The 21,817-nt window shown below is 36.0% G+C and overlaps 1 protein-coding gene across 1 annotated transcript in view; it reads left to right on the top strand.

Moving 5' to 3' along the window:
- Positions 1 to 21,817, top strand: part of CCDC171 (coiled-coil domain containing 171) — a 155,518-nt gene that overhangs the window by 92,552 nt on the left and 41,149 nt on the right. The window contains exons 22-24 of the mRNA XM_058827369.1: positions 5,147 to 5,292; positions 7,893 to 7,947; positions 20,470 to 20,601. Of these exons, the coding sequence (XP_058683352.1) occupies positions 5,147 to 5,292; positions 7,893 to 7,947; positions 20,470 to 20,601 (333 nt within the window). The remainder of the gene's footprint in view (positions 1 to 5,146; positions 5,293 to 7,892; positions 7,948 to 20,469; positions 20,602 to 21,817) is intronic.

Genomic DNA, 21,817 nt, shown 5'->3' with positions numbered 1-21,817 from the left:
AGTCATAAGGTGTGTTCTTTCTCTCAATGCCAGCATATGAAAAGATTGCTGTTGTCAGGATGAAGGTCCCATAGCAAAGAGGTTAAAAAAAAATCACTGTTTTTTTCTGCAATGCAGATGCATCTCATTCAAGTGTCCTTTTGAGCACTCATATATTTTTTCCCTAGCAAAATTTAAAGGGCATAGGAAAGAATTTGTTTTTAAAGTGATGTCATGGGTAGTCAGCCTCAGTTCTCCTTTGCAAGAGCAGATCAGCCACATGGAGTTCATTTTAAACTGTTTTAAGACACTACTGCAGACATTGTGAAACACACAGTGAATCCAGAAATAGTATCTTGATAGTTTCTACTTGAGAAGTGTCAGTCCATCTTATTTCTTGACATAGGTCTCAATGTACTTCTTAGATGTGTTTGATTTTTTTTTTTAAGTATTGATGAGAAGTCTCAGTTACAATTTTTTTTTTCACGGAACCCTTTTCCCTAAGATTTTTAATCCACTGTTTTGATAGAAGAAGCATAATTTTTATTTCTTTTTTGATAAATAAAGATTCATTTCAAAAAACATCCTGTGGAATTTCAGCTGTACAGTTTGAGCTGATGTACTTGGTTTGCATTGCAGTGGTGTGCACTAAAAATACGGTAAACATTAAATATTAATGTAGCTTGTTGTACCTGTTGTATTTGAAACATTTGAAACTTCAGATTTCTCTACTACTTGTAGACTTCTGATGGAGCACTCAGAGATCATGTTTGCCAACAAGGATAATGGGAAATGTGTTTAAACTGGGGAAGGAATGGATGTTGGCTTACGTTTCTATACTCTTTTTACATTGTGAAATCTTATTAGTTGTGGTTGTAGGACAGTTTTCAGAATGTATTTTTAAAATGCAGTATTTTGCATCAAAATAGAGAATATACATATAAAACTTCATCTGAAAGAAAAAATCTTCAATTTCACAAATTAGTTCATTATACACATACAGCAGTGTATTTGCATATTTTGTACTGCTGTGTTGTGTCTGTGCAATTTAAATCTAATTTACTAAGCAGTTTGATCTAGCTTTAGTTGATCTTGGAAAATAAAGTCTCAGTATAAATGTGTCACATATGCTTTGCATGAATTTAAACTGTGACTGTCATTGTTCATCGAAAGTGATTGTCCATCTGTTATCTTTTGAATAGCATCCTCTTTATGTGTAAAGAATGAAAATATTGAACTTGGATTTCTTTTTGTAATGGGTTTTGAATAAAAAGATTCCTCACTGCAAAACCTAAACTTGTTAAAGGAAGCTTGTGGAAGGACCAAACCAACAGACAGCCAATGAGATTTTTCCTCTGTGCTATCAGTTGCTTGCTCTTCTCTCCAACAAATGTTTTTTCATGCTTAATTTGTGAGGGAAAAAAGGTCTAAATCTAAATGCCTCTTAAGGAAACTTCTTCTGAAGATTCTGATGAAAACAACTGATGAAATCATGAAAACGAAAATCATGAAAACATGAGATTTTGGACTGGAGAGGAAGGAGTGTAATGATGTCTGAATTAGCACCCAAATGCCTAAAAACCTGAGAAAGATAGATAACTGGCATTTTATAGAATGTTAATAAAGTGGAGTTTAGCTTCTAAGTTGTTTCAGAATCACTTGTATTTGAAAGTGAAAGCTCAGCATCTTCACAGAACTATGTGCAAACATACTAGGTTTTTAAAACCTTCATTCTTCTTATCATAGTTAGCCTCAACTTTCTAACGGTTGTAATTGTCCACAGAAAACATTTCAAGATAAATGCATTATCAGGTTTTGAAATTTTCTTATTTTTGTAAATACTAAGACCTGGGGGGCAAAATAAGGGCTATATTGTGGATTAAGTGAAATATCTCAAGGCTGTGCTTTTCTGATAACTGAACCTGAAGTGACCTTTCTCAGACACAATTACAGAGCTGTATGTTTTTCCTTTAATTTCATCAGGGGTTTAATTAGTATACAAATAAAACTTCCCTTATCTTCCTTTCTACCTAATTGGCTTGTCTTTGCTTATATATGAAGAATGTGAAAATGGGCTGTAATTAGGGTGACCGTGTTAACCTTTTTTTCTCAAATGTACTGTTGCCTAAAGGCCTCAAAGCCTAAAACCAGTGCTTTGGATTATTGCTTTGCAATCACTATGGCTCTCCCATAGGTTTTCTCATGAGCAGAAGGGCTTTGGGTGCTGCAGGTTCCCACTGCTTAACGGGATCTTCATTCTTCTCCCCACTAAATGTTTATTGATTATCTCACTGCTCCACACTCAGCCTCCAACAACTTAATATCAGGTGACAGTCAGGAGAGTTCTCCAAGTAATTAGAGTGGAGCATTGAGGGAACAATTAGGAGCAGAGTTATTAAACTTGATTTATCCTATTCTCTCCTGAACACTTTCTTGGATATCAGAACATCACACTTTCACAATCTACCCTAGCTGAGAAATTAGTGGCTAACCTGCTGCTTATCATTGTTGCCTTGCTGCCTTGAGGCACACCCTCTTGGTTTCAGTCACTCAGCTGGAAATATTAGAGTCCATAAAGTTTATCAAGGGTTTTAATTAGATCAATCTGAAGAAGCAAAAAAAAAAAGAGGCTTACCAGCCATTATTTTATAGAACACCACACTGTATTTGAACATTGCCAAGGCTTGACGTTAACCCACAGTAGCTAGAAGCTTCAAATAATTGCTGAAACTGCTTTGGAGTGCTAAAATCAGTTTCCATTTTGCTTAGATATTGCAATATTACTAGTAGACAAAGACTGAATCCTTTAGAGATTTCTGTAAATAATGGGGTTCTTTTTGAACATAATAGAGCAGCTCTTCAGTGAGATACTTGATTTAACCATTTATATATTGCTTCATCACCAGCTAGTGTGGATTGCTGAGCATGCCCCTTAAAAAAGTTAGGCCCTGCTATTGCCTCGTTAATAAGCATGTGCTTGCAATGAGTAACCTAGATGAGTTAGCAGCTGACAGAAGATTTTGACTGGTGGGTCTTTTCTCTGTTTGTGGTCAGTAATGAAAGATTTTTGTGGGAGCCAACAACTCTTCAACCCCTGCAGATGGATAGCTATAATAAAAATGAAATAAATATACATAATGTTCCTATTAGCCTGTCTACTCTTTCAGACTGCTAGGATCTTGGGGGAAAAATCCATTAAACAGCATCTGCATCAAAAATTTCTTGCATCAAAATACTAGCAGAAACTACTTAAAACCAGGTTTTTCAATCAGGTGGGAAACTGGGTTGAATCAAACATTGCTAACGGAGACTTTGTTCTGTGTTTAAGTGTAGTCTATTTGTCAAAGGTGGGAATATGGCCGGGGGGGGTTACTTGACTTGGTTTCCAGAACTCTTCCCTCAATGTTGAAAGCAAACAGTAAACACAATAATTCAAAGAAGATAATGGTCTTTGTTTTTGAATAAGAGATGGATCCTTTTATCCATGCTAATCCACATTAAAAATAAAATTTTTGAAAATCTGATAATTCACAAAGTCTTCTGTTTAGACAGGGCTTTGATAGCTGCCAGTGGCTTTAGGGTAGAATTTTTGGAAGAGAGACTTCTGGTTTTGAATATCCTTGCGCAGAAGATGGATGCTATCTGTATGTTCATATTTTCTTAGGGAAAGTATAGCAGTTGTTTATTGAAAATTAAAACGTAAGAGTCAAAATAGAATTATTCACCCTGCAGTCATTTGAACAAGAATAGTACTAACATTTCTGGGTTTAGAGTTTCTTAAATAGACTTATTTTTTTTTTCTTACAGTTGTGATTAATTTCAGCCTAGATTTTGTAAATTCCTGAACAAGAGTTCAAGTAATGGTGCTGTACCTTCAAAATACTCCACCACTGAAGTAACTGGTTGCCTTTTTTCTTTAGAAATGCTAGAAGATTATGCTAGTCCACAGATCACAGTTTATTTTGCAGGCCTATGCAGGCCTATGCTGTAGATTGCTCTTTTATAGAAATTTTATCTATCATAATGCTTTTTGAAATGCCTCTGACCCTTAAGCAGGTCTGAAACTTCTTCAGATTAGTTGAGTTTTCAGCACCCTCCAAATTTTTATCAGCATTTTCTATATACTGTTCTTCATACTTATCCACAGCATAGTACATCCCTGTGTTCCACAGTCCAGGACAAGTACACATTTGTACAAATAAAAGTTATGCAGGCCATTCTTAGAATTAAAGCAGAAAATGTATGCATAAATTTTGAAAAACTGGTGTGCAAGAGCTCAGTGTTGCAATTATGACGCTTTCTCTTCTGTATTTTAGAATCTATCAGGAAATATGCTATGTGTGAAAGAATGTTTATAACCACCTATTATAATTTCTTTCTAAAAAGGCAATTAACAGCTGTAAGTAAAATGTAACATGTAAAAAATGATGAAATCAAATTATTAATACTCCAGCCTATAAATATATTGTTTTATCTGAGCAGAAAGGAGTAGCAACCAGGCAGATTCTGTATTAATTAGTCCTGTGTGCTATTTTTCATCTGTTGGATTAATCTGAATTGATTAAAGCATGTTGTGTTAATTCTAAGCCAGAGAGAAATGTTAAAAAAATACACATGCTATTTTGCATATTGGGAAACTAATGTTAAAATAGTGAAAGTGCCTTAAAATACATTGTACTTAATTCACTAACAGAGAATATGAGATTATTCATTCTAATGAAATTTCTGGACAGTGCAGAATATTTAAATAAATGCCTCTGTGGTTATTCCTCTTTGTGAATTCCTTTCTTTAATGTTTATTTTAAATTAAGTTTTGCAAATATTCTTTGTTCTTTAAAGCTGTTCTCTTGATTATTTCCCTCATGTTTAGATCTGGTATTTGTAAATATAGTAATTATAGCATAATGTATGTCCCTGCTTGATCAAAAAATAATTTTATTTTATAAATATATTTGTACACAGTGAATATACTAAAAACTGGGTGTTTCTGAGTCGTAATTTTTTTTTGAGGTAATGTTTTTGCTAGAGGATTCATAAAACCTTAGTATGCAATGGTCCAAATCTACTACACAGTCAGTCTGTTTTCCACTTTGTTTAATAGCCTATGGCATAAACTGAAGTTAATTATTTGGGCTGACAAGTAACTCTGCTTTCTGTCTGCTTGCAGAGTCTCTCCGAGGCAACGGTGGAGCTGAGAAGAAGAGATCGATTTCTGCGTCAGCAAAATAGACTTCTTACCCAGCTGGAGCAGGACAAGCGTCGACTGAGCGAGAGCATCCGTGAAACAGAGAGTGCCCTCTGCGTGGCAGCGAAGTGAGCACTGGGACCTTGGGGAGATCACTTAAAACGGACAAAAGATCAATTCTTACTTTCATGCACGGGGTTTTAGCCTTGGCTAATGTAATGCTAGAAAACAAAAGTACATCTGCCTCTCTTTGAAATTCAGTGATAGTCTTCAAAAAAGAAAACTGTTAGTTCAAGATACTACATGTTATGTTTTCTGTAGTTATCCCATAACAGTGCTACAAATACTTGGGCCAAAATGCATAAGCATTTTGTCTGCCAATTACCTTACTGATTTGACAACATCTCTTTGGTAGATCCTTCACATTCTGTTTGTTTAAGAAATGATTGTTGTAAAGGGGCTGAAATCAATTTTGGACCTAGACTTATCTGTGGAATAGTATAGATATTTCTGCTGATTTCAGAGAGTTTTAGATTTAGATATAAGCCCCATGCCTTTTTTTACTATAACTTGAAGAGTGGAAGGAAATGTTCAGGGACCATTTTTGAAAGTATTGGTAGTCAAAAGCTGTTCCATTGACTTGAATGTGATTATTACTAACTCTTAGAGTTATATAGCCAGACAAAATTATAAATCCTTTCAGACTTTGTTATCTATTACTGCTACAGTAGTATGCACTTTGAATAATATTGGTCCATGGCCAAGATTTAAAAAAAGTTCAATTTAAAATAAAAATTTCTCATTATACCTGTGGCAGATTTGACATCTGAAGAACAATAGCTTAGAAGCTTTAAGGGGCTTATGTACCAGCAAAATAATGTAATTAGTATAGTTATCAGTGATATGTTTAACAAGCTAATTAGAATGACAAATATTATTTGGTATAAGTGTATTAAAGCAGATTATGACCCAAAGAAGGATTTGTTCTCAAAAGCCTTTTAATTTTCACCCTGCCCCAACCTATTTTATGCACTTCAGTAAGGATCATTCACTATGGCCGTTCTTATATTCAGAAAATGTTTTTTTAAATGTGAAGACTCCAAACCAGTCATGGTTCTATCAATTCTTCATAAAAGTGCAAGTGTTTTTTTTTCTTCCTTTGGAACATGTAAGCAAAGTAGGCAAATAGACTCTGGTCTTACCCAGAAACTAATTCTAATTTCCATTCCATGACCTAAGTGATTGTAGACAGTGCATGGGTGTCTTTCAATTTCTTTCCCAAATTTTTGTAGAGCTGTAAAAGACAGCTAGATATCTAGCTTCTTCTGAGAATGGCTGCCTTGATTTTCTGGTAGTGGTGGCTAGAAGTTCTTTCCACTTTTCTTCTGAGTAAGAACCAATGTTAATAAAAGTGTCTGAAACAGTGAACCTGACAAAAACACAGTAGTCTTTCTAGTAATTTCTCTGTGTTGTGGTTTAAACCCAGCCAGCAACCAAGTACCCTGTCAATCTAATCCAAAGAAAGGTGGGATCCTGAAGAAAGAAAAGTCTATGTGGCTTTATTAGGAATGTAAAAGCCGATTCTACTCTTCTGGCCACATTCCTGTATTTTCTGTTGAGATAGTATGAATCAAGAAATGAGGTCAGATGCCATTCCATGGGGAAGAATGCCGTGATTTTGACTGGAGAAAAAGAGGCCGAGGGAAGACCTTATTGCTCTCTCTAGCTAACTGAAATGAGGTTGTAGTGAAGTGGGGCTTGGTCTGTTTTCCCAAGTAACAAGTAATAGGACAAGAGGAAATGGCCTCAGGTTGTACCAAGAGAAGTTTATATTGGATATTAGAAAAAGATTGTCTCCTGAAAGAGTTGTCAAGCATTGGGACAGGCTGCCCAGGGAAGTTGTAGAGTCTGGAGGTATTTAAAAGGTGTGTAGATGTGGCCCTTGGGAACACGGTTTAGTGGTGGGCTGGGCAGTGCTAAGATAATGGTTGGACTCAGTGATCTTATGGGTCTTTTCCAGCCTAAATCATACTGATTCTCTGGATTCTGGTTTAGGTATTCTGAAAGCTCAAACAAAATATGCACATAGCTGGCAAAATAAGAGACAGTCCTGGAATACTGAGGTGTATTAGCTTTTCTACCATGGAATCCGTTTGACTTCCTGTGGTGTTTTGTTGGTCATGCTGTCTTTTCTCCTTAGTCATACAGTATTATGTAACTTCAATTCTATTTCTATCAATCATGAATTGAGGCCAAGGTTTTTCATGACAGCATAGCTGATGAAAGCTGTCTTTCTTACTGAAGCCCTAATCTACAAAAGGTCATTAGAGAATACTCCCTCTGTAAGGATATAATTCTTGGCTGGACTTATTTTGGAAATGTATGAGAATGTATTCTCTTCCTACTAGAAGACTCCATTCCACATGCCTTTTACACCTAAAACTCTCCAAGAACACAACTGTTGTTCATTAATATGCTGATAATTACAGCTAGTTTAATTGCTAGTCTACAATAGAAGCAAATTTCATATGGAAATATGCCAAATAGTGGTACATTAACTATTTTTTAAGGTTTGCATTGTGGATATAGAAAGGAGAGACAAAAACATAATAATTTGAATTATCAACAATTATTTGAAAAGACATGATAGTTAAAAAGTTGGAAATTAATTTCTAAATCAGGTGAGGTTCAGTTCTATGATCTACCTTTTTTTTTTCTCTTGTAATAGAGACATAGAATTGATCATTAGTCATATGAAAGCTGTGGAAGGCACTCTTCATAAGGTAAGAATTTTAAAATTATTCCTCTGATTTGTATTTCTAGACTTATCAAAGTTTATCACTGCTTTTGCTCAGGGAAGGAGTAGAAATTGTAAGGTGTTTATTTCTTAGTGTTTAGTTCCACCTTCAACTTCTTTTATCCTAAAAATATGAATAATTTTTAGTGAAATAAAATACAATTTTGTAGTACACAAACTTACTTCTTACTACAAAACTTACTACAAAATCCACTTGCCTTCCCTTAATCACTGTAAGCAGTATTTCTGGTTACCAAGTGAAGACTGTTGAACATCCAAAGAGCTGACAATTTCTATGGAGTTAAGTCTTGTGCCGTTAAGTCAGAGGTCTTTTGGTGATGTCACATGCATGGTGGCCATAAAACATATGGCTTTGTGCATGCTTGTTGTGTTCCACAGCTGCAGGATCACCTCCAGAGAAGCTACAGTTACCAGGAACCAGCACGGGACACAAACCAGACTGGCTTCTGTTCATGAAACCATTTATTCAGCACAGGAACAAACTCAGGTCCAGAGACAGAGAGCAGAGGCAGGGTGATGGGTTTTGAGGAACAGAACCAGGGTGGAGTTCAGGGTCAGGAACCACTAAGAACAGGGCAAGGGAGAAACCCCAGGGGCTCAAACCCCACCAGAACTCCTGGGCTGACACCCCACGAGGGCTCTGGGGTGGGGCATCTCTTCCAGGGCTCACAGGGTCCAGCTCCCAAGGCAGAAGTTCAGAATTCACACCAGCCAAGTTTACAGCCACGCCTCTCACTTTAACAGTGCTTCTCTGAAACTGAATCTCTGCTTCCCTGGGCTGAGGCACCTCACACATGCTACTTTAGTATTTGATACATGATAAAACATAAGGAAAAGACAGTAAGTTGTAACCTGTAGTCAGAAACTTCCATGATATTTTTAGGATTTTTTTTAAATTGCGTAATAATCTTAAGTAGTCTCTTTGACTTGCACAATTTTGCCCTGGTATAACATTATTTTAAAGTCCAACAAAGCTTTAATATTAATTATTTAGGCAAAAGGACTGTTTTTAACTGTAGCTCTAGTTGTTGATTTTTTATAACTGTTTTTTAGTCTAGAGAAACACAGAGCAAAATAAGTGTTTTTATTACCTTGGAGTGTTAATTTCCCTTATCACATCTTGAATTCACAGCAACATGGGAATCTATTCTTCATTTTAGTTTCTGTGTTCACCAAAACTAATTTAATTTTCAGATACTTTTTTTCAAGTTTCTCTTTCCTTTAATGTTCAAGAAAGTGACAGAACCTAAAACTGTGTGTTTTAGCTGCAGCAAACTCTACTGGTAGAGACTGTCTTGCTTTTTGTCCTCACCTTTTTCATACTGGCTTCTGTTAAGCTTAAAAATTTATGTCACGCAGAAAGTGTTGTGTTTTTGCAGCAAGAGATACACGTAATGTCCTTGGCATTCAGAATTTATTGTTTTGGATTGCAAGGTTATATTTTGGTTTTAAAAGCAATGCCATTATAAGCACAAGGATTGAAGTGTTTGGGGAAAGGCTATAGAGAAGGTCACATGCTTAGTACTGATTAACCCAATGCAGTGAATTAATTGAGCAACAGCCATCTTTTGTTTGAAAATTTTAGTTATCGTATTGCTTCTTAATTCTTGAGTACATAGTTTTTAGGCCCACATAGAACATTAATGAGTAGCAAAACAATTTATCCTTTCTGGTTTGTCAGCCTAAAGAATGAGGAAAACATAAGAATTAGATATGTCAGGATGCTTCTTTCAGCAGGAACTTAAAAATTTGATTGTAAATAATTCAAAATTTGACATACTATTTCTCCTAGAAGAACAAAAGGAAATTACTGATTTTGTTTGGGAAGTATCTGAAATTTAAACCCTACATCATAATGGTAACTAATTACCTAGCATTAGTAAACATGGCTTATGTGTAAACTATAAAGTTTACACTGTTGTTCTGAAAAGGTTTCCCACACAGTAAAAAAATCAGAACATGAAGAATTACATACTAGTAAAGGAACCACAAGCTGTTTTTTCTCCACTAGAAATTCTGGGAATTACTTTTGTTTTAAGTAAAGAAATCAAAAGAAAATGGGTAAAGTTCAGAATCAAATGAAGTTGAAGACAAGTACTACTATTAACTGCAGCTTTACTTAGTGGAGTTTGAAATTTAAGGTTTCGATATTTCTGTGTTGATGTATTCATGAGCAAATATCCACAAAATTCCACTACATCACTTCAGGATTTCTATTATTAATGCCTAATGCTAAATTTTTACCTATAGATCTCAGAGGGATTTTACAGACATCCTTAGTAATCTTAGTTAGACTCAGGATAAGACAGTATACTCTGATCCATTAAAGTGGCCTCATTCCTCTCCATATTCTATCCCTACAAGAATTCCAGAAGTCAGCAATGTACACACTAGATCATCTGCCTTTAGGTATACTGAGGTATAACATTCAGCAAACAAAAGTAAGAGAAATCAGAGTCAAGGGAAACAATTTTTTGCATGCTTCTAATATACTGCTAGACCAGGGATCATTCATACCTCTTTCTGCCCCTTACTGTGACTGACATCTAGTATCATGCATTTGACTTTGCCAAAAAGGGCTTGGGCATGCTTGTGCCCAGAATGATTCTTTCAAGACTACTGTGGAGATACCTTTTTAATCTTCATGAATATTTATGAAGCATAACTGTTAAAGAACTTGAGCACTGGATATGCTAAGACAGAAAATATTTTTAGCAACTAGTTTCATGTCCTTCATAAATTACAAGATGTTCTTTAGAAGGTTTTTTTTTTGTTTTACCCTGGGTCTTGTTACATTAGCTATCTTTATCCTACTCCTGGAGATGAATTATTTCCACAAAGGTTCCTGATATGGACAAATATCTAAATACAAAGTGGATGTTTTAACAAATTAAAACATCAAAACAGAGTATCACCAAGGACAAACAGAGACCTCAAGAAGATTGTCATTTGGTTCAGTTTTATTCTCAAAATACTGAATATTACTAAAATAAATAACAAATAAATAGCAAAATTATAACAAAAATAAATAAAATTTTACTGAAAGAAAGAGGAAAGGAAATTCCATCTACTTGAAGTTCAAACATAAAGAATTTTCTTTAAAAGTCTTCTAATGAGAAGAAAAAGAATTTAAGAACATGTCTTATTTTAAAGACAGTTTGGGCAGTCCTTTTTTATGTATGAAAAGTAAGTTATTTCTTGAAACACTGTCCCCTCAAAAAGTTGAGGTTATTTTTGTTATAAATAAACCCTTGTTATGCTTGCTGATAAACTGCATTCCATTATTAATTTCTTCTTTATTTCTTAATATTCTGGTTGTATAAACAGATCTATAAATTTTCTATAACTAGATTCTTTAACATGTGTAGTTTACCATCTAGTAGTTATGGCAATAATTCCAAGGTTGTGGGTTCAATCCCTGTATGGGCCAGTCTTTTAAGAGCAGACTTCATGATCCTTTTGGGTCCCTTCCAGCTCAGAATATTCTATGATCCTGTAATCCCATCAGAGGAAGAAATAATTTTACACTATCTCTGCTAAAATCTTCGGCCTTCTCCTTGTGTTGCTACTCAATTTGAATGCTTTTTTTGGGTTAGCCTTGGCCAGCAGCCAGATGCCCACCAAGATGCTCTCTCAGTCCTCCTCAACAGGACGAGAAAGCCCATGTGTTCAGATCTAGATAGACATTGCATAATAGTTATTGTCACATGTCAAACAACTCACTTGGGAAAATTATTTTGGTTTATTTTTTGAAGTTGATTTGAAGAGTTAGAAACAATTAAAAAATTAGCATTAACCTGCCTTTTAATCTTAGCTTCACTTTTGATCGCTCTGCTCATGCGATGAGGCACAGGGGTTTGCAGTCCACAGCAACTCCTCTCTGCTGCTCCTACCTCCTCATGCTGTTTCTTGCATCACTGTGGGTCCTCCATGTGCGCTGCCATCCTTCAAGAATATCTGCTTCAGCATGGACTCTCCATGGACTCCCATTCCTTTGGGAAGTATCCTGAAGGATTTCCTGGACCTGCTCTGGCATGGGATCCTTCATGGAATATGGTGTGGATATATGTTCTAGCATATTCCTCTGTGCTAGAAGGAAATACCTAATCCAATCCCTTAAGTGTTTCTGCCCCACTTCTTCTCTTTGATACTCAGTCTTTTTCTTCCCTCCTTGTCTCCCTGTGTGGTGGGTTTTTCTCACTCCTAAATTCATTTTCACAGAGGGGCCGCCAGCAAGGCTGTGGGGCTTATCTGTGACCTGTGGTGGGTCTGGAACCAGAGCTGTCTGGAACCAACTTTGTCATGCACTTATCTGTCCTCACAGAGGCTGCACCTGGTACACTGCTACAGCTGCCTCCTTTTCAGCCTGCCTGAATTCCTTTTCTCCCTTTACCCTGTGCTACACACACCACCATGGGAAGTCATTCTAGTGAGCCAATCTCCACAGCAACAGAAAACTGTTTCTCCTTGTACTCTTGACTATCAAAATCTTGACAAGCTTAGTCTATCATAGTTTTCAGCCTGTCCTTGCTGCTTAGGGTTTGGCTGTTTTAGCATGTTAATAAAATACAATGTTCTCTTTATTTTTCCCAATACCCGTTAGCAACCTACTCATTCTGACACTTTGGGGACACATCAGGGATAAAAACAGCTATCCAGTGTGCTCCTTTCCTTCTGACACTTGGTCCGAAGAATTACTCTTTGTCCACTTCTGTAGTGCACTTCATTTCTGCTGACTGAAAGGTTCATATGCTAGCTAGCAGAACAACTTCCATGCAGACCTGTCAGCAGTCATGCCTTGAATTCCTTCCACTATTGTGTTTCATTGCCTCACTGCCACCCCTGCTGTCTCCTCTGAAATGCCCCTAAACTGTCTGTTTACAAGATCTGGTCCTATGATTCTATCGGTTGAAATAAAAATATGAATACTGTATCATCCATCCAGCTATATATTTGTGGATACACAAAGGCAGAACTATCTTTCTTTGTCTAATTTAATGGTTTGAGTTTTTATAATACAGTTTTATAATACAGTTGGAGATGGAGTGGGGCCATTGAATACTTGAGAATTAGTGAGGTTTTAGCAGTAGATTGTTATTTCTAATGTGGTCTATAGCAATCAAGTGCATTTCCTTATGATGACAGTTTTATGGCCTGCAAGGAATTAATTTACTATAGGTTTAAGTCCATATACAAGCGACTACATCCATAAAAACACTCAGTGTAAGTGTCAATAATTGTTAGTTGCAGCAAGGAGACCACAAATTGATCAGGTCCTGGAAGAAGAGAACAGTTATGAGACTTAAGTTAGCTGTCTCAGTCAGACTCCAGTAGATATGACCTGACACGTTCAGGTATACTGATCAGCCACATTTCTCTCAGTTAACTGGGATCTATAGTCCATCCTATTATTTAGTTATATCAGTAATGATTTAAAAGCCCTTGTTTTAGTGATCTCAATTTTTTTTCCTAACCTAATGAAACTCCCAAGATGGTTTTTCTGTGTGTTAGACACAATAATAGTAAGAATGAAGCCTACTTGTGTGTGTGCTCAAAGTCTGTCCATCACTGTGGTCCTGGCTTGTTCTCAACTGGCCCTATGACAAGTCTATTGAAACAATGAGTATGTGTACATGCAAAAAAATCACAAAGAAAATCCAATTGTTAAAATTCTAAATACCTCCTGTAGGAAGTTTACAATAGGAAATCAGCTATTATTTTTCTGTGTTAAGAAAAAAAATGCAGTCAAAATACTTATTTTTCTCCTCTTCCATCTCAAATGAATGCTTCTTAATTTCAGTGTTTGATGAATGACTTTTGTTTCCCCTCCTAGCAATCTGACTTTCTTGATCCGTGTTCCTAAAGATCAGTTGTGCAGGACATACAGGTGTTAGCACAGCTGGCTTGCTGATGACAACTCTGTCCATATAGCTGTCTAGTGTGTCATCACTCATATTGTTCAGTGTCATTCTGACCTAGCCAAGCTAAAAATGGTACTCCAGCTCAAGAGGGATTTAAAAACCTTCACAAAGTAAAGATAAGACATTGCCGAATGTCATATCCATGTGCTTAACTGTTTCGGTTTCGACATATCTAAATAACTAATTTCAGGATGCATTTGCTTTTATCTTTTGGTTTTCCTTGCTGGTTTTAGGATGATTTTTTGGTTTTATTTGTGGGGGATTTTTTGCTTGTTTTGGTTGGTTGAGGTGGGGTTTTTGTTGAATTTTTAGGTTTAAGGCTGAATACTTGAGTATAGTTTGCCTTGAGTAAGGAGAAATCATTGGAGAATTGTGGAATTATTAAATTAATTGTTATTTTCTCCAGACACAGGTTCCTTTTCAGCCCAAGGTCACTGAAATCTTTTCATAGGGGATGTATTCTAGTGCCCATCTTGCAGCTCAGAGAAGCTTAGTTGCTGTGGTCAACATTTGCAAAAAACCAACTCTGGATCAAATGAATATCTTATTCAACAGACCATGTAGTGTGTGTACATAGTAATGTAAGAAAGCTTGAATTTATCTTATAGGTAAATCTGGGATGGTACTCTGCTCTGAAAATTAATTTCCATAATCTTGACTAGTCTTGAAGGGGGAAAAAAAAAAAGCCAAAAAAAAAGCCAAGCACATCAAACCCAAAACATCAGTTTTATGAGATATGTCTCCTTACACAAACACTATTACAAAGTAATTAATGCTTTCCTAGAAACCACCTGTGAAATGGCTTGTTTTGTAATTAAATACAGATTTGTATGTCAGTAATCAGAAAAGATAGTCACTGAATCAGTTTGCTAATACATAAATTTTGAGTAGTTATTCTATTGAGGTAAATATTCAGTGTAACTAATTGTGATAATGTATGGCCACCTACACTAAGGTATGCCAAAATGCTATTTAAACCTCCACTATCAACAGAAGTCAGACCCTTGAACTTGAGGATGTATTTCTTCTTTTGATGAATGAATGTGCAATGATCTGATGGCTTTTAATGACTATTCAAACCTAACTGTGATGGCCACATAACAGATACCCATTCAATTGTTTCCCTTTCCCACCTGCATGACATTCTTGTTTAAGCAAAATACATTGTAATTTGGTGTAGTTTGGTTTTCACCCCTCTCAGGGGAAAAAAAAAGAAAGCTTTGGTGGGGTCTTTTTGCAGCTCAATTGACTAATTTGGTTCCAAATACCATTCGTCACTTCATTTTCTCTCTAATTGTGTCTATAATTCTCCAGTTTTTAGGTGGTTGATTATAAGTGACTTCAGTTTAAGATGCACAGTCTTGTCACAGGCAGTCTCTTTACTTCTGGAGTGCTAAAATCCTTGATTGTTGAAACATCCTGATAGAAAATATTGTATCTTAAATTATACAGGCCCTCATTCAGTAAGATGAATATACACTTTTTGTAGTAATTTCCTTACTTTCAGAGCAGACTCAGACTGGTATTAGGAGCAACCAATATTAACACATTGACTATGATCTGACGGGGTGCTGTGGGATGTACTTCTTTGGATATTCTTCTGTCAAATCCTGCAGCAAATCATTTGGGGTCTGTATTCCCTTAAATGAATAACACTCTAGGTTGATCACTAGAGAGCCCAAAGTATATGAATGTATAATGAGGAAAAGAATCTGTATCAGCAACTTGAAGAACTACTGCTATCAAGACTATTCAGTATTATTATTGTTGGTGCAACTTCCTTCCTGTATATTCACATGTATTTTTAATATAGAGTAAGAAAACTTTTAACAATTCATACTAAACATGAGGAAAAATAGGAAGTGTTCTTGAAGTTTTAATTCTCTCCAACAATGTATATAATTTTTTTATTATTCTTCTTAGTTCTATGATCATTTGTACAACACTATAACAAAGACTTGCCTACTCAAAGCAGCTACTATGTAACTTATTTCTGGTAAAATGCTTCCCATGGCAAAGGACTGTGTCCAGTAGATGAGTGTATTCTTAATCTGTGTAATATGGCCCCCAGTGTATATGCTGCCATGGAGGTATTGACACTATGAAGCTAAATCACCCACATACTTGCAAGACTGTGGGTAAGACTAAGATTTACATTCAAACTGCTTTCTTCTACTTACAAAGTTCTAAACTCATTTTTTGTCTACTATATGTCACATGCAGAACACATAGCAGTGTGGTAGAAACCATTTTGCTCTTTTAGAATGATTTCTGTCTTTGCAGCTTCTGTTATATAAGCAATATGGTCATCTCAAAGACAAACAAATTAAAGCACTGTTTTCAATTCACTTCTCATCAAATCTTGTTCTGTTCTTTAAATTGCAGGTGATGTGCTATTTAAAATGAGTAGGAAATTAAAGAAAAATGAGCCCAAAAATAAGTATTTTTTTAGTATAGGGTTGGTGAACTTTGAACTTACAAAGTGTTCTTGCATATAGCTTACATTGTGAAGTTTATATATATAAATAATTTTATTTTTTTTCACCATAAGAAAGCATTTAGTTAGGAGCAAAATAAAGATTAAAATCTCAGGTTTGTTGTACCAGTCAAATAGCAACTGGGAAAAGTCATTAGGAAGGGCTGAGCACATTCTAATACCATTTGCAACTTGCTAGTGTTTAGTACCATGCCTCTATTGGCATAACTGGATATACCACATCAAACTGTGCTTAGAAAAACCAAAGTGAGAGCTGGAGTGGACTGTAGACAAAACTATTATTACCTTGAGCAGCAGAAAATTTTAAAGTTCATTTTTGGACATGCAGAATTAGCCCATCAAATTCTAGACCTTGGTTCAGTCAATAACGTAACTTCAGTTTATTATTCAGTTTCAGCTTTGATCTGAATTAATGAGTACTTTATTGATTTTAAATTGAGTGGCTATAGTGTTGTCTTCTTTGTTGCTCTCCTAATTAATTAAAAAGTTAAACACTGTCATAAGTCACTCTTCTCCTTTACTTTAAAATGCTATGAGTATTGTAGAAGAGTGTGGATCCATCTGTGATTTTGCCTGTTTTCAGGCAAATACTATCTGTTTTCAGATAGTATTTATATATGTCCAAACTAAAAGAAAAATGTAATGATCGTATTTAGAAGCATGCTGTCATGATAATTTACTCTGTATAAAATCATTCTTGTAACTTTTCACAGTCTCAGCTAAAAATATGTTTACCAAAATCAGAAATGGCCAAAACCACTAACGTTGGATAAATATAAATTTATATAATTTTTCTCTATATTAATTTTAGAGCATAGGGAAGTGAAACTGGTTTTAGACATTTTTGATCATTGCAATAAGCCTGATTAGCTGATTAGGTGTTTTAGATTTTAACATAAAGCTCTCCAGCCTCAGGAGACCTTTCAGACAAAATGGTCTTGCTTTAGATTTCATATAGAGGGGAAAAAAATGTCATTAAATACAAAAAAGCTCTGAAAATTGTATTTTAAAGCTTAATTGCATAAGATGGTTCTTCTGTCTACTGAGCTTCCAAAAAAACTCTTTTAAAAAGGAAATGAAATCACCCATTTTACCATTGCCTCGTAGTTCTGTAATGCAAGTTTGTATGTGCATATTGTTTTTCTTGCATTAGAGAATGAGGAAATAAGTACAGTTTCCCAACTCCTGTTGTTTTGTTTCTGGATCTCAAAAAGCCAATAGACATAAGTTATTGAATTAGTTCTTTACTAAGATTTCATACAAATCTGGTCTCTCCAACATGATTCCATGCAGGCATGGCCATTATAGCTTTCCAGTCCTTGAATAGGTAGGCAACTTGGAATGTTTTCACTTCTAGTGAAACAATATAGTGATATTTGTACAGCATACACCCAGTATTCTGTACTTAAATTTTTTCCTGAATCATCATGAGTATTTTTCAAAGGGAAAGTCCATCTTGATTTTCAGTTTCTCAGTACGCATACTGATAATGAGATGTACTCTCTGCAGTCTAAGTATTTACAAACACAAAAAAAAGCTTTTTTTTTTTTTTTAATTGTGAATCGTTATATCAAAAATCACACTCTTTAAGAAGCTAATACATACTTTTCTGATGCAGTGGTATTAATGGCATTTGTTTACCACAATGCAGCCATTTAAAAAGTAAGGTTTCTATTTTATTGTTCAGTGAGTGTCAGACCTCAATACCGAAATAGAGAGTTTGAAACTAATAGGGTTAAAAGGACTTCTACTGTCTGTATTGTGTATATATTATACCTACATTGCTTATACATTGTTTTTTTCCCCCTAGTATTAGCAATCTGCTTTTGTACTTTGACATAGGGATTTCCCTCGTGAATTTTGTCACAGAAAAAAGAGAATCATCAATATCGCAGTTAAACTTGACTTTCAAAGCTAATAGTATCTCATTTGGGGGCTGAAATTTAATAAATTTTCTTTGATTCTGTTTGAGATTTTAAACATCAAACAATGAATTGGCCAGGGTGCAGTAAAATATTTAGATCTATTGACTACGGTTCAGAAGGGTAGAAGGCAAAACACTGGTGGTTTGATGTTGATAAATTCTTAGTACCTTAATCCACATTAATGTTTTCTTTTATCTGTGTGCATACTGGCAGCAAAGACACTGAAAAGTTGGTGTGTATATATAAGCTATAAAAATGTAAATCAAGTGTGTGCGTGTGTGTGTGTGTGTGTGTGTGTGTGCGCGCGCGTGCATGTGTGTGTATTTAAAGCAATGTATTTTGTTATATTCAGCAAGGTTAACATCTGACCAGAATTACACATGCTGACAGAACACTCTAGAGAGTATGTTTGTTCCATAGGACTGTATATCCTGAACCTAGTGCACTATGTGTGCAAAAAATGTGTAGAGGACCTTTCCTGTTATAAAAATTGCATCATAGTGCATATGTTTGGCAGCCACAGGTATTGACAGGAATTCTTTAGGTCAACTTGGGAAATGTAGGGCTCCCTATTCCCACAGAACAGAGGAACGAATAAAATAAAATCTCTTCTTCTTTGTATCAGTAGATTTTCCCATGTTTCTTTCAATCACAGCAGATTTCAAAGGCTCTACTATTATTTGAAATCTGTTCACTCATAATCAACATTTTACAAGACTCTAATTTTGGAAGTGGTTACAGAAAAATAATATAGGATTTAAAATTAATAGATTTATGTTTTAATTAATGTTCAGTGCATTCTTGTGGGCAAGGCAGCCTCTAATAAAAAACTGACATTTTTTAAAAAGTACTTAGTAAATGGTATATCTATTGATTTATATGTATTTGTAATACATCCAGTATATGTTAGAGTATATATTCAGTATATGTCTTAGTATTAGACTGTGTATTAGGTCATTAAAACAGTAAATTATTTTTGCAGTACTCACTCTTGCTACTCAACAGATACAGTGTATGCCAAATGAATGGGTTTAATCTATTCGTTTGTACTAACATATATTTGTATGTGTGTCTATCCATCTGTATTAGAATATAATCTGACTACTGGGATCTCCTGGAGGCAGACATTGTAAATTTTGTATTAAATAGAATGAAATACGGGTGCGTGGCACGGTACGGTGCGCGAACATAGGCGGTGGTGTGGCTGTGGCAGGTGCGCGTTAAGTACGTTCCACAGGCTGTCCGTGCCGGCGGACAGAGGCGCGACATGTTGCGACAGGCAGGGCAGCGCTGCGCTTCCCGGAGCGCTCCGGCCTTCCCGCTGTGCCGCGCCGTGCCCGAGGACAAAAGCGCGGGCTGCGCTGCCGCAGGCGGCCGGCAGGTGGCACTGCGACACCAACGGCGCGCGGGTCGCCGGGCGGCTCGGGCTGAGCGCGTCCGGCTGCCCGACACGGCCCGGACACCGCCGGACACGGCCCGGACACCGCCGGACACACTTTGTGCAAACCCGGGCCTGCCCCATCCCTGGAAACCGCGCTAGAGTCCATTAATACCACTCAGTGCGTTAAGTCTTACACCGAGTCCGCAAAAAGCAAGCATTTCTTTCTTCCTCCCTTTCTTCCCCCCCTAAAGCTACAGCTTAGTTAATTTTGCTTTAATTGTGGATTTTTCATTTATTCTGAATTTTGACTGAGATGTTTCTACATGAACCTTACTCTGGAGGGCTTACACCAGAGTAGACAGAACTCACATGCCAGCTTCTCACCGATAGGATCACATGAACTTTTTAATTTCACAGCTCATGTTTGTTTCAGTTGGAAGTACAATTACTGTTTCTTTCCTTATGAGGTTTTTACAGGCGACAGATCTGTGAAATGTATATGCCAGCTGGGCTACAGAGCCCTTAGTGTCTTTTTCTTCTCATTTCAGACCAGGGGAAGATGCTTTTTCTTCTTAACATTCTCTCCCAGCACTCTGAATTAGAGATTTATTTGCAACGAAAAATCAATTAGTCCTAAATTTATTCATGGATTTCAGGTCCAGCGATCAATGCAAGTCCACTCAGTGGGCTCAAGGGGACCCAGTTCATCCCAGTTAATGTGTCTGAAGGGGAATTACCATTGATGCTGTTTTCTTCCCTTTAGGTCAGAGATCAGGCCTTGCTGCCGTGTACTGCAGCAGCCACGAATGACTTCACCCTGGAGCTACCCAAACTGCACCTGGAGACCTTTTCAGAGGAAGGGCTGAAGGGCAGGCCAGAGGCTGCAGCATTTCAGGTTAGAGTCTAAAATAATCCTGTTTCTTGTTTTCATTTTTTGCAACTGAGAACAAGAAGCTAGACTGCTCTGAGTGCGTGAAGAGGAAAATGCTTCAAAACTATTGTAGTCAACAGTTGAAAGAGAAATAATTTTCATATATACTGTTGGATGTGGTATTTCAGAGATCATGTGAACTTTTAATTAGGTATTAATTAAAACTATAATATTAAATATCTGACAAGAAACTTACATGGAAAAGCACAAATTCTATATTTGAAAATTAATATTACTCAATCCTGCCCCCCTTTCCTCTGCTTAATTTAAGCAAGACAAATAGAAATTAAAAATGGGGGGTAAAGAAAGACAAGATTTTTATGCTGCTACTTGGTCAGTATCATATTTTTTCATATTTCAGTTTTAGAATTAAAAATGATCTTTAGCATTTAGCATTTAAATTATCTTTCATAATTTAAAAGGAACTGCTATTTGGAATATTTCAGTATAGGAGCTATTTTGTTTATGTAGGTTTAAATACTTATATGTTTCAAAATACTAGTTTTATTAGGAGGAAACTGGGGAAAAGATGAGAAAACCACTGAAAATGTACACATCTTCAGCTCTGAAAATGGATTCTGTGCAATGCCTCCTTATTATTTCTAAGTTTATGTCTCCTTCTATACAAACTATGCCTTAGTCTTTGTAGCTGTGCAGAATACATTCTTGTTAAAAGCAGAATATTTCATTTTCCCAATGAGAGAACAAAAGGCAGAGTAAGTACATACTTCTTTCACTGTGCTCTTCTATCTGAATCAGAGAGAGAGTAAAGGTAGTCAAGTGAAGTGCAAGGATATTAGGAAATGCAAATATTGCCTAATATTTGCCTAATATAAATTGCCTAATATTGCCTGATATAAAAGGTATACTTTTCTGTAGTAACCTTTTTTAATTTATTGTAGATTTTCAGTTCTACACACAGGATACAATTGCAGGAACAGCATCACAAAACCAAGCATTCAAGAAAGGCAGATTCTAAACTGGAAATTTCTCACTGTTACCCTTTTACATGCATGTCTTTCAATATGAAAATATTTAAATTATGTGTTTATTTATATGTTTCCATAATAAAGTAGTAATTATGGTAACTGTGAGATTCCTGTGCACTGTAGTAAGCACAGCTGTATGTCTCTGGCAGAGGGTATGTTGCAAATGCTTCCCCATACAGTAATGATCACTC

Source organism: Poecile atricapillus, chromosome Z, assembly GCF_030490865.1.
Source record: "Poecile atricapillus isolate bPoeAtr1 chromosome Z, bPoeAtr1.hap1, whole genome shotgun sequence".
Lineage (NCBI taxonomy): Eukaryota > Metazoa > Chordata > Aves > Passeriformes > Paridae > Poecile > Poecile atricapillus.
Note: the sequence above shows the minus strand (reverse complement) of the source record. Positions and strands in the feature narration are given on the sequence as shown.